The sequence below is a fragment of the Spinacia oleracea genome, chromosome 1 (assembly GCF_020520425.1).
Source record: "Spinacia oleracea cultivar Varoflay chromosome 1, BTI_SOV_V1, whole genome shotgun sequence".
Lineage (NCBI taxonomy): Eukaryota > Viridiplantae > Streptophyta > Magnoliopsida > Caryophyllales > Amaranthaceae > Spinacia > Spinacia oleracea.
Window position 1 is genome coordinate 126463417 of NC_079487.1, and position 17142 is coordinate 126480558.

A 17142-nucleotide genomic window follows, 5' to 3' on the forward strand; every position below is an offset into this window, starting at 1 on the left:
TCCTGATATCCCGTTATTATAAATTGGTCCACCAATTTTTATTTTATTTTTGTTGAAAAAATTGGTCCACCAATTAAGACCAACATCAACCACTTTACGGAGTAAGAAATAAAGAAAAAAGAAATTGGTCCACCATGATTGAGTATCTACTTTGTTGATTGATCCAAAAAAAAGTTAAAAAATCAAAATTTGGAAAGACTGTTTGTAGAGTTTCATACTTTCATCCACTAATGTAAGACTTTGTTTGGAAAAATCTTTCAATTATTTGAAGCATAATAATTAGCAAATTATGATCCTAATCTAGTACACAGAGGCCTTTCTAGAATGAAATGGATACTCTATACAACTTATGCGATTCATGCATGATCCGGGAACCGGATCAATATTTTGAATGGAGGTGACAACAAGTCAAGCTAACTTGAATTTGACCTAGTACTCGCTCAACAATACTTAGTTCATGTACAATTACAACAAATAATATTTCGTAGGTGAGTATACAATCTGATATGTACAAATTCTGTACATTTTACAAAATAATGAATAATTTACAGATTAAGAAACTCTAAGCTAACACGGTGTAAATCTGATATGCACATAATTTGTACAGGGGATGTATGCAAACGATGCAGGAATCTAAGTTGAGTGATTCGGTTTTTCCTCGGATAAAGCGATCGGAATTGGACCAGTCGCACGTACAATTGCACAAAAATTGAATTTCGTAAATCTGTAATAAAACCCTGGAGAAAATTTTATACATCCATATTTTGGTTTTGCAAAAGAGGGGCTTTATGAGAATATGAATCTTCTTCAGAGCTATACATCAACCTACTTTCATTGACTTCTTTCGGCGACTCCTCTTCCGCTTTCCCCCTCATCACCGTGTAAAATCCAAGTGCTATAATCGTGCCTCCAATCAAACTATAGTACATAAGAGTTAAAAAAATTCAAAGGTATCAGTATATGTGTCGCAGGGTTTTGGATCCTCTAGAGTTCTAAAATAACTCTACAAGGTAGAGTTTGAGCATATCAATCATTGAATGAAAAATCAATGGTTCATAAATTATCTTTCCAAAGTTCTCCTATTTTTTCCTGATCAATATGAGCCATTGATTTTAAAATGTATGGTTTAGATAAAACTCTACCTTGTAGAGTTTTATTAAAACTTTAGAGGATCTATACTCGTGTTGCATACTACGTAAAACGCAAATGAGTAGAATTTTAAAAACGGAGGTAGTATAAGCGTACAAGTCATTGTGTACGTACCTTCCAAGATGGAGAACATCTCCAAGGAAAGACACTCCCATAATCACTGCGATTATCATTTGGAGTGGCTTAAACATTGCCACGAATAAGGGTCCCTTCTTTCCACAAGCCCAAGTCTGGACAATATTTACCACACCGACTTCCAAAGCCTGGTAAAATAAAAGTTAACCTTCGACCATAAAAAGTCAAATATAAGCGTTATAAAAGAGAACAAAGTGCGATTTTGTTAGTTAAGATTAGTTACCCCAAATAGAATAGCAATCCAAACAATGTGAATACTTGGAGTCCAAACACTAGTATCATTTTCAGCTAGAAAGGTAACAACGGCCGCCACGATTGTTTCAAAGAAGAAGCTAATCAATGTTATAAGTATCTCTGAGTTGAAGTCCCTCGCAATCCAAGTCTGGTAAATAAAAATAATATCTTGCGATAAATTATTATAAATCCGTCTCAACTAAATAAAAAAAATAGCTTACGTACGGACGCAATAGAATGGAATAGTTACCTTGGCTACAAAAGAGAGGGACAAAAATATGCTACTAGCAAAAAGGAATAGTCCACCAAGGGCCCAATTGGGTTGAGTTTCATTGGCAACAAGAGGAAAATGAAGAGAAAATTGGGTTGGTGAAGGGGGAAAAATAGTAATGGGCATTCCTTGGTACAAAGTGACTATGAATGCACCTCCAATTGACACTAATGTTCCGACTGATTTGAGTATGCTACTTCGTGCTCTCAAGTTCAATACTTCCATCCTACATATATGGGTTATTTCATAATCTAATTATTTAACTTACTAAAAATCAATTAATTAGTTTAAATAGGTTTTAAATTACCTGAAAATGATGCCCATAATGAAGGTGAAAGCAGGAGAAAGATTATTCATTGCTGATGCAAGAGTCGGTGAGCTGTAACGTATTCCAATAAACAAAAAGATGGAGCAACCACAACTGCATACCAAATTGTTACGGAGTAAGATCTAATCCCATGAAACATCATATGCGAGCGTTCCACGTTAATAAAAGCAAAGAGAGGAGGATTATAAAACACGGATCAGAGGCGGAGATAGGGGGCGGGTGGGGGCAACAATTTTAAAAAACGCTAATATATAGTAATAAATACTAAAATATATCACTAAATGCTACATGTCTCAATGGTTATTTTGAGTTTAATAACTCATTTATACTCCTTGAACTAGGGTTTGAATCCTTATACGGTTATACCATATCCTTTCTTTTTAGTTTATTTTTAGGGTTACACTCTCTCCTACGAAATTCATATACTATTGTTTCTTTTTTGATATATTTATCCGAACAACATACCTAAAGGGTTCCATTTTGTCAAACCTAAATTGTGCGAAGTATTACGTATATAGGTTTGACAAAATGGAACCCTTTAGGTCTCTAATTGCGTGTAAGTAAAAATTATAAAAACTTAATATTCAGAATCCTCGCAGTGATACGAGTTCAACAAAATCTCACTTGACTATGTTTAATTTTACATAATGTGAAAAAATATTGTCAAAGTTGGTTGATAAATAGTGTCCAAATGAGAAACGATGCATCTATTGCGGAACGGAGATAGTAAAAGTTATTATCTCCGCAGACTCCGCTTTCATTTTATTTACTCCACTTTAACACACACATAAAAAAAAAAAAAAAAAAAAAAGGTTCTCCAAGTATTAATTTGGCAGAAGCTGAACCTTTAATGATCCATGAAAATTTTGATAAACGTTAAAGCCAAGCATGAGCCAACAGCCCAACAAAGGACAAACCTTTTATTGTTAGGTAACAGAAAGATGTGGGCCGCCTGTGAGGTTGGCAGTTGGCACATACTTCTGTTATCCTTTGTTGGCTCGTATTTGGCCTTAAAGAAGGTTCATCAAATTTTCTACTTTTGCCTTTCTTTAGTAAGAAACTACAGTACGTAGTAAGAACTAAGGAGTGTTACACTTGTGCACATCACAAAAGCAAACTAATTTGAATATTGCCTGTTTGGGCTTCCAATTGATTCTCAATTGGGCCACTAAGTCCAAAGCCCAATGGCTCTAAACAAACAGCATCAAACCCACCAATGGCTAGTCAGCCATCCATCAAGGCCCAAGGCCCAAAAGCAATAAATGACCTATGGGCATTTATTATGCAAACACTATAAATAGGCCGCCAAGGCTCACACCTCAAGGTACGTCCAATTTACCGCCTTAAGACTACTCTTCTAGAGAACTTCTCTCTAGAATCCGAGCATCATTCTTACTTAGGCATCGGAGGGGCTTTCCTCGGAAACACCCCCGAGGCTAGTGACTTTGCTCTTGTGCAGGTGAATTCGGACTCCACTCATTCAAACAAGCAAGATCTTCAACACATACCAAAGGGCCTTCATTCGAAGCCCATTGTTTCCATCTTTACAACACCGGAACAATTTGGCGCCGTCTGTGGGGAAGAACACTTCAAAGCCTTTGAAAGACATCAATCACCTCTTTCCGCGAAAATGGTGAATGATGTTGTTAACAACAATGACGACGATATGATGGTGCGGTCAGATTCAGAATCTGACCAAGAGGGGCACCCTCAATCGATGGCGAGGTCACAGCCAAGCAGAGCTACGACCGCCACAAATGCAGGACCTCCGATTCCAACTAGGGAAGAGCTCACTGCGGCCATGACCATCATGCAAAACTTCCTCTTCAATGAGAAGCAGCAAGGACTGGCAAATGACCGCAGAGAAGAGAGGAGGACCAGGCGAAGGCTGAACGAGCCACCCAGTGCGGAAGTGTCCAGACCCGAACGAGAACTCCTTCCCTTGACAGGTACACACTTGACGTCGAGGTGGATGGAAAGCACGTGGGACACCCAAAAAAGGGCACAACAGCAACCAGATTGGTTTGCGAGACCATCGCCTACTCCAACAGCTCTCCAAAGCGAATCAACTACTCGTAACCCTCGGATCCGAAGTTCGGTACTCAGCAGGTTGAGGCCCTCGGTCCACTCAAGGTTAAGACCTTCGATCCATACGAGACTCGGGGTAGGTGAGTCGAGCAGATCTGGCGAGCGACCCGAGGTCAGTAGCCGAGAAAGAAGAAGAGACGGGAGGCATGATCGAACCCCTAGCCCCCATCGTACGCCCGAACGTTCTAATCACAGAACCTCGGCAAACGAAGGCATCAGGGCTAGACTCGGGAAAAGAATCATGACTCCTACGTCATCCCCTTTCTCGGACGAGCTGATCATGGAAGAAATACCGAAGGTAAGACTGCCAGCTCACCTAACCTACAGCGGAATCACAGATCCGAGGGATCATGTCATCTCCTACGAGCAGCAAATGTTCTTGAGTCCTTACTCCGAAGCATGCTGGTGTAAATACTTCCCAACCACGCTAACCGGAGTGGCGGGAGAGTGGTTTAGATCGCTGCCGAAGGGATCGATCAAGAGCTGGAAAAAGCTGAAAAAGAGATTCTGCACACAGTTCGTGAGCAACAATCGCCCCGAGCGAACCACAGCAGAACTGACCTCAATCCAACAAGAAAGAGACGAAAGTCTGAGAGAATTCATGGCCAGATTCATGAAGGAATCAACAAACATACCAAACTTGCAGCCAGACGTGGCCATCTTCGCCTTGAAGCACGCGCTCCAGGAAGGGAAGTTCCGTGACGAACTCTCAATGAAGAACCCCTCCAGAATAGCCGACGTGCTCCAAATGGCTGATGCGTTCATCAGAACCGAAGAGTTCAACAAGGCCGCTGCAAGATTGAAAGGATCGTCGGATCCGAGAGACACAAAGAATACCCAGAGCAAGCCCGAGGGCGGCTCAAGGAAGGGGAAAGAGAAAGTAGGAGCTAGAGAGATGAGCCCGAAGAAAGACGGGAGAAGGGGTGAACTTCAACCCAAATACACCAACTACACTCCACTAGCTCTGCCCCGAAAAGAGATATTTAGCCTCAACAGAAATGATGAGAAGTGGAAACTACCGGGGAAGCTCAAGTCCAACCCAGCTCGGAGAAACAAGAACAAGTGGTGCGAGTTCCATGATGACTTCGGTCACCACACCGAAGAGTGCAACTCGCTGAAAGACAACATTGAGGACCTCGTTCGCCGAGGCTACCTGAAACAGTACTTGTTAGACCGAAGGGAGGAGAAAGAAAAGGCCGCCAGTGGCAAACAGCATGAGCAACCCCAGAAGAGGGTCTACGAAGCAACAGGACATAAGAAAAACGACATCCTGGTGGTGTTCGGGGGGCAGAAGTCTGGCCAGGCCAGCAAGAAACACCTAAGAGCCCTCTCCCATCGGGTCAACTTCAGCGCGGTTGGAGACAACCAACCACACCCCCCGAACATGACCTTCACTGCTGATGATTGCTTCGGAGTCCAGTACAAACATGACGATCCTCTGGTCATTTCCATGGACCTCAACAACCACAACGTACATCGAGTGTTAGTCGACGGAGGAAGTGCCGTCAACATCATCTTCAGAAACTGCTTCGAGCAGCTGATCCTCGAAGAACCAGAGGAAGCACTGACGAAAGTCAGTTATCCTCTGATCGGATTCAACGGATCCGCAGCTATCCCTCGAGGAAAGATCACCCTGCCAGTCACAGTGGGCGAAGGCCAGGCAGCAAAAACCCTTCGGGACGAATTTTTGGTGATGGACTGCGACTCCGTATACAACGTAATCATGGGGAGAACCATGATTCACAAGATGCAAGCAGTCCCCTCCACATACCACCAGCTGATGATATACGTCTCGGATGCAGGATTCGCCGAACGAATCAGAGGTGATCAAGAAGTGGCGAGAAGAACCTGCCACACTGCTGTCCGAAAACCCAAACTAGAGGACGGCCCCGAGGAAGGAAAAGGAGCTAAGGGAGAGGAAAGCGAGGCAAAAAGGAGAAGAGCAAGCACGAGCAGCTTGTCTCCCGCAGAAGTTGATGCCCGCCCCGAAACCCTATCTCCCGAACCAGATCAAGAAATGGAGGATATCTTCCTCGAAGATAATTCAGACAGGAGCGTCCGAATAGGCAAGGGCCTAAGCTCGGGGCTCCGAATCGATTTGATCCGACTACTCAGGGATCACAAAGACATCTTTGCATGGTCAGCAGCAGATATGCCAGGGATAAATCCGAAGCTGATTTGTCACAAGTTGGACGTCAACGCTGAAGCTCGGCCAATCAAGCAAAAAAAGAGAAATTACTCCTCGGAGAAAAACAAAGCCATCGCCGAGGAGGTTAAAAAGTTGCAAGAGGCCGGATTCATCGAACCATGCATGTATCCGAAGTGGCTGGCCAACGTGGTGATGGTCAAGAAAGCGAACGGCTCATGGCGAATGTGCGTGGATTTCACAGATCTGAACCGAGCCTGCCCCAAAGACTGCTATCCCCTGCCAAGGATAGATCAACTGGTTGACTCCACCAGCGGCCATGCACTGCTCAGCTTCATGGATGCCTTTTCAGGCTACCACCAAGTATTCATGCACCCCGATGACAGGGCAAAGACAGCGTTCATCACAAGCGCAGGAGTGTTCAACTACAAAATGATGCCTTTCGGCTTGAAAAATGCCGGAGCCACCTATCAGAGGTTAGTTGACCACGTCTTCGCCGACCAGAAAGGGAGGAATGTGGAGGTCTACGTGGATGACTCCATCGTAAAAAGCATCAAGGAGGAAGACCATGTCAAAGACTTGGCAGAGACCTTCGGAAATCTGAGGAAATACAGCATGAAGCTGAACCCAAAAAAATGCGTCTTCGGGGTGAAGTCAGGGAAGTTCCTCGGATTCATGGTGAGCGAAAGAGGAATTGATGCGAACCCAGACAAAGTCCAAGCGGCATTGGATTTACCCGAGCCGAAGACCAAGAGAGATGTGCAGAGGCTAACCGGCAGGTTAGCCGCACTAACAAGGTTCATATCAAAAGCCTTGGACAAGGGAGCCCCCTTCTTCAAGGCACTGAAACCAAAGAACCTCCCCGGAGGAGAAGCAGAACCAGTCAAGAAAAAGGGGGTCCCGAGGAAAGTGGATCCCGAACTGATATGGGAACAAGAGCAAAAAGAAGCTTTTCAGCAACTCAGAGCCCACCTAGCTCAACTGCCGACACTGGCCAGACCAAAGGAGGGGGAAACCCTGTACCTATATGTCGCAGTTAGCCCTGGAACCGTCAGCGCAGTGCTTCTTCGGGAAGAAGAAAAGAAGCAACAGCCAATCTACTTCACCAGCCGAACACTCACAGGGGCCGAAACCCGGTACCCACTCATCGAGAAAGTCGCATATGCAGTAGTGGTAGCTGCACGAAAACTGAGGCCATACTTCGACTCCCACCAGATCACAGTGCTAACTGACCAACCGCTCGAAAAAGTACTCGACAAAATAGAGAGGTCAGGAAGATTGGCTGCCTGGGCCTTCGAACTATCAGAGTTCGGCATCAAATATCAGCCGAGGACAGCAATCAAAGCACAAGCATTGGCAGACTTCTTGGCCGAATGCTCATACCAGGAAATGTTGGATGATACGAAAAGCACTTGGGAGGTCTTCACTGACGGATCTTCCACAATAAACGGCTCGGGGGCAGGAGTTGTACTAATCCCCCCGACGGGGAAAAGCATAGAGTATGCATTGAAGTTCGGCTTCAAAGCAACCAACAACGAGGCTGAATACGAGGCCGCAATCGCAGGGATAGAGCTTTGTTTATCCCTGGAGGCCGAACATGTTCGCCTCAAAACTGATTCCCAGCTTGTAGCCAACCAGATCCGAGGGGAATATGAGGCCAAATGGCCCAGCATGACAGCCTATTTAGCAAAAATTAAATCCTTAACGTCAAAGTTAAGATCCTTTGAAGTCATCCTCATTCCCCGAGGACAGAACACGCAAGCAGACGCACTGTCAAAACTCGCAAGCTCAACACTCATCGACCTAAACAGGTCGGTCCACGTGGAAGTTCACCAAGAGAGAAGCATCGACTTGCTACCCACCACAGTATGCAGCTTACGTACCGAACCTAGCTGGATGGACGCAGTAGTTGCATACAAAGAAAGGGGAGAACTTCCCGAAGATAAGCTGCAAGCGAGAAAACTGAAAAGATTCAACAGATGGTTCATCATCAGCGCTGAAGGAGAGCTCATGAGGAAATCATTCTCTGCTCCGCTGCTAAAATGTGTGGGTCCAACAGACGCTGACTACATCCTAAGGGAAATCCACCTCGGGATATGCGGAAACCACATTGGAGGTAGGACATTAGCACATAAAGCCCTTCGGGCTGGGTACTGGTGGCCCACTATGGTTTCCGAGGCAAAGCAGATGGCAAGGAAATGCGAGAAATGCCAAAAGTTCGCACCAGCCATCCATCAACCAGCTCAAACCCTACAATCAACACTGTATCCCTTACCATTCGCACAGTGGGGGTTAGACATCATTGGTCCCTTCCCCTCAGCGACGAACCAGAAAAAGTGGTTGATTGTAGGAGTCGACTATTTTAGCAAATGGATCGAAGCCGAAGCTGTCTCCTCCATCACCGAACCTCAGGTCCGCAAGTTCATATGGCAGAACATCATCACAAGGTTCGGCATACCAAGACTGATGGTCTTCGACCACGGGAAACAGTTCGATAACACCCCGTTGCAAAAGTGGTGCAAACAGTTCGGCATACACCTAGCGTACTCGGCAGTCTGTCACCCACAAAGCAACGGGCAAGCCGAAGCTGCTAACAAACTCATCCTCAACGCACTCAAGAAAAGAGTCGAGGATGACAAAAACAAATGGTTAGAAGAGCTACCCGGAACGCTATGGTCCCTTCGAACCACTGAAAAAGAAGCTACCGGACAGACACCGTTCCACCTTGTATACGGATCCGAAGCTGTAATTCCTGTGGAAATCGGAACAGAAAGCCTGAGGATCCAGGCATACAACAGGTATGATGGGCTCCAAGGAGAAAGCAACAATCAACTTCTATCCGAAGCTCTCGATCTACTGGACGAAGCTCGGAACGATGCAAGGACACTCAACGCAGCCTATTTGCAGAGGGTCAACAAGCATTACAACCGAAGAGTCAACGCCAGACCCCTAAAAGTCGGTGATCTAGTACTCAGAAACGCCGCCTCGGTTCAGAAAGGACGGATCCATGGCAAACTCTCAGCCACTTGGGAAGGACCATACATCATCCATTCCGAAAAAAGGCCAGGCACGTATATGCTGAAACAGTTAGATGGAACAATTCTGAAGAACCATTGGAATACCGATGTTCTCAAGAAATATTTTGTATGATCTCTGTCTGTAAACCAAGTAAGTTGTTTAATGAGAAGAGGAAAGCCATTGGCACCATGTGTTTCATTAAACTTATCTCTATAATTATTGTCCCTTTATATATATATGCAGCCTCGGATCTGATCAATCCGAGACTAAAAACAGGTTGACTTTGCCCATTCCTTGATAAAATGCAAGAAATGACCAAATCATACACTTCAGGGAATCGTCCAGAATCCTCGGATTCGCGGTACCCTAATAAAATTTGTTCGCAACAAACAGTCGCTCGAATCAAGTTATAAAACTCCGGCTCAGATCCACGGATCGCCGAAGGCATAACTAAAGAGGCAGACTAGCGATCTCTTGCCCAGGTTTCCGAACCACAAGAGATCGGAAGAACAATCCAAACCTCTGAGCAGATCGACGGATTTGAAGAGTCTGGAAACTAAAGAGTCTCTTAGCAGATCTACGGATTTCAAGAACTCGCAAAACTAAAGAGTCCCTTAGCAGATCTACGGATTTGAAGAACTCGCAAAACTAAAGAGTCTCTTAGCAGATCTACGGATTTGAAGAACTCGCAAAACTAAAGAGTCTCTTAGCAGATCTACGGATTTGAAGAACTCGCAAAACTAAAGAGTCTCTTAGCAGATCTACGGATTTGAAGAACTCACAAAGTCAAAGAGTCTCTTAGCAGATCTACGGATTTGAAGAACTCGCAAAAGTTAAAAAGTCTCTTAACCGATCTACGGATTTAAAGAGCTCGCAAGATCAAAAGGTTTTTAGCAAGTCTACAGAAAGAGGAGCTCGAGAAATCTACGGATTTAAAGACCTAAAATTGCGAAAGAACAAGTTGAAAAGAAGCAGCCAAGTAACAAACATTCATTTTTTATTCAATATTTGGGGGAAGTACAAATACATTGAAAACCTCAAAAATTGAAAACAAAATGAAACAGTTAAAATCGGCAGCCATCAACAGACAATACCGGCCTACCGAAGTACTAAGAAAGCAAAAAGAAACGAGTACAACGCAGCGCCGAGGCAAAAGGGGGAAAGGCAAGCACATGTTCGGAAGTCCTCAACTGGAACCGACCGACTCTGAAGAAGACGACTGCCCGAATCCCTAACTCTTGGGAGTCTCAGGAGCATCCCCCAGGGGAGCATCCTTCGAAGAACCCCCAACAGTAGTATCACCTTCGGAAGTCGCCTTCTGGGCCCGAGCCTCTGCAAGAGCAGCTTGGCGTTCAGCTTCAGCTTCGTCCCGATCGGCCTGGCACTCCACCAAGTGATCCTGGGCCCTCATCCAGAGCGGAACCTTCTCATTCCAAGGGAAATGGGGCATATGCTTCGCGAACATCCGCCGAGCGCCCAGGATGCCATTCCAGTATTGCTCCCTACACTGATCAGCAGTGTAGAGGTCAACTCTCTCTTGCTCCAGTTTCCGAATGGCAGCATCCTTCTCTCGGATCTTCAGCTGGAGAACGGGCACCTTATCAGCTTGGTTCTGAACAATCTCCCGATTCTTGACAAACTGCTGAAGCCTCGCCTCCGCTTCCTGGCTCTGCTTAATGGCCGCCTCAAATTTAGACGTCATCTCCTTGAGAAGACTGTCTTTTTCTTCAAGTTCGCTCGCAAACTTGGCAGCCATTTCTTTCCTCTCCTTGTCGAAGGAAGCTATCTTTTCAGCATCCTCCTCGACTCGGAAAGTAAGCTTCCCAACTTCGGCCCCGATCTGCTCAGCCGATTCCCTAGCCTCACGACTGTACTGAAGGTACAGTAGCTTGAGGTCCACCATCTCGGCCATGAGCTGTCCAGCCTTCTGGTCCAAGACAGGGATATCACGAGCATAAGCCTCTTGATACCTCCTCAACTGCCTCTCCTCAACCGAGCTACACTCGGAAGCGAACGAGGACCAGAAAACAGCCTGGGAAAGAAGAAAAGACAAGAAAAGATGAGGAAAGAAGAAAACAACAAGCCAAAAACGGAACTCAAAACAAAATTTCCAACACTTACCTCATTCAGATAATACTGAGCCATCATAACTGGGTTCCTCTCCTCAGCTCCAGGAACCCTCCACTGCGGGTTGGCCCGAAGAAGATTCTCCCGTGCAGCTTCGGGACCCACCAAAGATCCCACGTGAGCCATGGGGTTCTCCCCCAAAACCGGAGCCCTAGCATAGCGAGCCATCGCCTCCCTTACCTCCTCGGGGATCCGTTTCAGCGGAACATCCGAGCAAGGGTCAGCGTGGATCAGTCTATCCAGGGCCGAGGTCGAAGTAGAGCCCAAGGTCGAGTGGCGCCTCTTCCTCGTCAGACCCTGCTCGGGTCGCTCCTCCTCAGCAGAAGGGACCTCCTTCTCAGCTTCGGGAACCTCCATGTGAGCCTCGGTGAGATCCACCATCTCCTTATCTGGACTTCTCTCCCTTGCGAGAGAAACGTCAGCAGATTCTTCCCTCCGCTCGGCCACAGTAGGGACATCCGAGCCAGGAACAAGGTCGGCTTCAATTGCCTCCATCACCTTGGTTATATCCTGGATCTCGATCCCCAAAGCAGCAGACGGCTTCAGCGGAGAGGGGATGGTATCTTCCTCGGCCAACGGTTGGTCCACGGGCGGCGGTTCCGCAAACACCACACTCTTCAACTTCTGCCCTGGCAAGGGCATGAAGTGAAGGAGATTTTTGGGAGGAGGCATGACTTCCGAAACTTCTTCCTACAGGGCAAACGCTCAAAGGTCAGTTTCAGAAAAAGAGAGAGCGGATCACAAAGGCTCCAAGTCAGAACAAATACCTTCTCCGAAGACTGAGAAGCTTTCGCTTTCTTCGGATGCGCAGAAGGCCTCAAAAGAGTGCTGCCCTTCCTTTTGCGCTGATCCTAAACAGAGGAGACCAAGGGTCAATAAATGTAAAAGAAGACAAAGGAAGGAATAAAGAAAAAACACGAAGTACCCGGTTCCTAGATAAAGAGATATCTATCCGAGCCGGAGATGAAACCGAAGGAACGGCACGCGGCACAGCGTCAGTCCCAGGACCCTAAAAAGATGGTCCAGGACCAAGACGTTAGCCGACGGCCAACCAGAAAGAAAGACAAACAAAAGATTTCGAGATATAGAAACACTCACCGGATCCGAGGTTGTCCTCAAATCAGGGAGCACGACTTTCACCGGAACAGCTTCGGGAGAAGAGGCAGAATCCCACGGATCAGCTCGAACTTCAGATATCCGAGCGACACCCGACGGAGACAGCACGTAATCCTTCAAACGAGGATTACGAGGATTTTCCTTCCCGAACTTGTAATCAGGGGTCGAGTCGTGAATGGTCTTCAGATCCAAAGAAATGCCCAAGACCACAGGATCAACGCAGCTAAAGCCGTACTCTGCAGAAACAAAGCACAAAGCAAAGTCAATAAAACGAGACAAAAAGGAGGAGGACAAACTTACTAAAGCACGGTCCCAGCCGAAAGACACCTACCCCTGTCAAAAATCCTACTGAGACCGGCAACAGCAAGAATGTCCTCCCGCAAGATATAGTTGAGGTTCGGGAGCCAGTTGGACGGCAGTTTGTAGTTGTCCTCCCGAGCCAAAAACCACTGGAGGAGATCCACGTAGTGGTGATGGTTCCGATCCGGAGCAGCCACGCTTCGCATATCAGGATCAGGAGTCACAAACCACTTCGGAGGGCGGTAAAAATGTGGATGCTTCGGATCTGTCGGCACACGAACAAACAACCACTCCGTCTTCCAATTATGATCAGAGCTGAGGTAAGGGTAGGCCGTAATGTAGTTCGGCTCCCCCTTCCTTCGGGATCTTTTGTTGATGATGGTCCACCAACCATACCCATCTCCCTTGGAGGCATGGTTGAAAGACAGATCGTGCAGATCCCGAAACACGGCAACAGAGCATGGAAAGTTAATAAAATCGCACACCCATCTAAATCCGATGATGTGCCTCATAGATTTGGGGGTAAGCTGGGCCAAACTGATGTTGTACGACACCAGGAGCTCGGAAACGAAGGGATCCAAAGGAAAGCGGAGACCGTTCTCCAAATGATGAGTATACACAGAGATGAACCCCCTCGGCGGATGAGTCACCCGAGGACGCTCCTGGTCGGGAAGCTCGCACCAGTACCCCAAGGCGTGCTGGATTCCGTATAACTCTTCGGCTCTCCGATGGTAGTTCCCCAGCTTCGCCTCCACCAACCAGTCACCACTGACCGATTTTTCCAAGGGACCATCGATCTTAGTGGTCTCATGCAGAATCGGGGCATACTTGCCCTGCGGATCAGCTTCAGTCCAATGAACTGGAAACTCAGGGTAAGAGCGGCGCACACCCGAAGAGCCAGCTTTCTTACCAGAAGTTGCGCGTTCAGACACGCTAGACCCGCCAACAACATCATCTTTTGAAGCATCCCAACCAGTCGAGCGCCTCTCCACCGGCCTCTCCGAAGGCCGACCCCTCGAAGTTTTCGGTAACCTTCCCGAAGGCACGTTCTCCCTCTCACTAGAGGAATCAACGACGAACTTGCTCTTGCCCCTATTCTTTGCCATGGCCGCGAATTCTCGGTCTAGGGTTGAGATTGAGGGGTAGAAGGAAAAACGAAGAAAAAAAGGAGAATTCAGAAACAAATTACCTTTTTCCGAAGCGGAATTCGCCGATAAAACGAACAACACAAGTTCCCGAAGTCTAAAGTTGGCCGAATTTCGTAGATCTGAAGAAGCAAATTGCACTGCGATCGCCGGAATTTAGAGAGAGAATGGGTTTGAAAGAAGGAATAAAAAGTTCAAAGAGAGCAAAGCACCCAGTATTTATAGAAAAGAAAAGGGCGCATCAACTTCCTCAACCCACGATCTCCACGACACGATACAACTCCCAACACTTGTCATCAATGCAAATCATCTCTTTTCAAAAAAGAGAGGGAACTTTCGGACTTCTGACAGCTGGAAACCCACCCATTTAATTCTAAATGGACCGGGTCTGGGGGGCATGTTGTTTGGGCTCCCAATTGATTCTCAATTGGGCCACTAAGTCCAAAGCCCAATGGCTCTAAACAAACAGCATCAAACCCACCAATGGCTAGTCAGCCATCCATCAAGGCCCAAGGCCCAAAAGCAATAAATGACCTATGGGCATTTATTATGCAAACACTATAAATAGGCCGCCAAGGCTCACACCTCAAGGTACGTCCAATTTACCGCCTTAAGACTACTCTTCTAGAGAACTTCTCTCTAGAATCCGAGCATCATTCTTACTTAGGCATCGGAGGGGCTTTCCTCGGAAACACCCCCGAGGCTAGTGACTTTGCTCTTGTGCAGGTGAATTCGGACTCCACTCATTCAAACAAGCAAGATCTTCAACACATACCAAAGGGCCTTCATTCGAAGCCCATTGTTTCCATCTTTACAACACCGGAACATTGCCAATTGATTGATTCAATATTGATCAACATAAATTGGATTGACTTGAAATTATCATAGATCTGTATTTTTAAATAGACATTGATGATAGCTAAGTTTGTGGTTAAAAATTGGATTAAACAACAAATCAAGCCAATATGAACTTATATTATATGAAAGTCAAAGAAATTTGGACTACGATTATCTTAAAAGCCCTATAAAAATTCTGAAATCAATTGATAATAAAAGGAGTAATTTATCAAGTTTATACAAGGGGGTTAACACGACAACTACGGAGTATTTTTCTTCTCTAATGAAGTTATTCCTCTGTTCTTTTTTAAATGACATAATTATTTAGGCACGTTTGCCAATGCACGATTTCAAACATTAATATCTTTCATCATGGATAAGAAAAAATTATAAAAAGTTGATATTTAAAAACTATTTATTGAGACGAATCTAACAAGACCCCACACGACTATGATTTTTCTTAGAGCATCTTTAATAGTAAGCTAATTTGATAATTAGCTTGTTATGCCACATAAGATTTCAAGCTATTTTATTGTTTAGCTAATTTGTGCTCCAATGGCTAGCAACTAGCTTATTATTTAAATTTGTCCCACTTGTCCACTTGTCAATTAATTATTTGGCAATTTTGAGAGCTAGTTGTCAAGCAAATTAGCTTGTTTAAGCTAATTTGCTTGGCCAAGCTAATTTATTAGTTTCACTCCAATGGTCTAGCTATTAGCTTGGAACTTTTATAAATTTCAAGCTAGTCCCTAGCTACAACCATTGGAGATGCTCTTATGTATAAATCACAAAAGTAAGTCAAATGAGCTTATGTGAATAGTGTCAAAAACCCCATTGTGTCATGTAAATAAGAATGGAGGAAGTATGACTCATATGAGCACAACTTTTTCTTTTAATTAAGTAAGAAAAAAGACTAATCAACCAACACTTTATCACATGTTACGCAGTCCAACTATGCATGTCTATCTTGAGCAACCTTCAAACATTACGCAAATGATGGGGCTCGATCAACTCCGAGTACAACTTGAGATTTTAATACATAACTAAAAATATTGAGAGGGAGAGAGATCGATACCAAAGGACTCCAAGTAGAAAGAGCCGCAAAATGATAGCAACACCAATAGGTGGAGATGGAGTTTTCCTGTCCAAAATTAATCCCATCCAATTAACATGATTTGATCGATCAAATATTCATAAATACTTCCATATATGTTTTGCCGAACTAGTAGTGTGACAACTAAATCCGAATGTCAGAGGCAGCAACTAAAAGAAGAATTATTATAAGAACAAGCTAGAATCGATTACCTGTGAAAAAGGAACGCAAGGGGAATAAGGAAGACGAAAGCTATGGCATGAGCATAAGTTGTGAAGATATAGTTGCTCATACCTTTAGCCATGGCTGCTTTACTCAGTGTATTGCAACCCACATCCATTAATTCCATTGTTAACAGAATTATTACCATATTTGCTTCCCACATTTTCCTCCTTTCTTTTCTTTTCTTTTTCTGAAATTGTTTTTGTTTTGTTTTTATTTTGGATTTTTGGGTTTAGAGACTTTATATTTGGATGACGTGCTACAAAGTCCTTTCGAATTAGTCCATTTTTTTGTGTTGGGCTTTGGAATAAGTCTTTTTTAATCCCTATTCCTCAATAATTAATTAAAGGACTAAAGTAGATATATACAACCAAATGCATACATCATTACCCTTAATTAAAATATACATACTCCTTTTATTATTCTGAAACCAATTAATAATAAAAGGAGTAGCTAACGTAGTAAATTAAAAATTAAATTTGATTAAGATCGATACATGCATAATATTCATATCCAACTTGGAGTAAATTAAATCTCACTACGAGACAATTATATTTTGATTCGTCTATGTGTGTTTCGTTATTCACATGAGATCCCCATCACATTTATAATTTGTAAAGCCTTTGTTGCTCATTTGGAAAAAAAAAAAAAAAAAACTAGTAATCCTTGCAAGTTACAACCTTATCTGAAAAAATAGTTAACAAGAAATTGAGAACTTTCATTGGGCCAGAGACTCCACAGTCCACACTCCTATAGTCCTATTTAGTTGGTTTCAACATCATGGATATTAGTTAGCTAGCATAAAGGCATTCAATTAATCAAAAGTCTCCTAAATGAGTTTATATACATGATAAAATTGGTGGGATTTAATTACAAATTGCACTTGCACTAATCTGAGGAAAATCCTGTAGAACAAATTAAGATACTTCAACC

The 17142-nt window shown here is 44.5% G+C and overlaps 2 protein-coding genes across 2 annotated transcripts; both read right to left on the reverse strand.

Moving 5' to 3' along the window:
• Nucleotides 1-423: 423 nt before the first annotated feature.
• LOC110782850 (WAT1-related protein At3g28050) lies at nucleotides 424-16475 on the reverse strand. The gene is made up of 7 exons (XM_021987096.2): nucleotides 16200-16475; nucleotides 15970-16035; nucleotides 2097-2210; nucleotides 1769-2015; nucleotides 1508-1666; nucleotides 1264-1412; nucleotides 424-918 (listed from the first exon to the last, which is right to left on the reverse strand). The coding sequence occupies exons 1-7, from the start codon at nucleotides 16370-16372 to the stop codon at nucleotides 750-752; spliced, it is 1077 nt and encodes a 358-aa protein (XP_021842788.2). The 5' UTR covers nucleotides 16373-16475; the 3' UTR covers nucleotides 424-749.
• On the reverse strand, nucleotides 11264-12340 carry LOC130459438 (uncharacterized). Its single transcript, XM_056826811.1, has 2 exons — nucleotides 12264-12340; nucleotides 11264-12186 (listed from the first exon to the last, which is right to left on the reverse strand). Exon 2 carries the CDS (start codon nucleotides 12166-12168, stop codon nucleotides 11344-11346), a length of 825 nt encoding a protein of 274 aa, XP_056682789.1. The 5' UTR covers nucleotides 12169-12186; nucleotides 12264-12340; the 3' UTR covers nucleotides 11264-11343.
• Nucleotides 16476-17142: the final 667 nt, after the last annotated feature.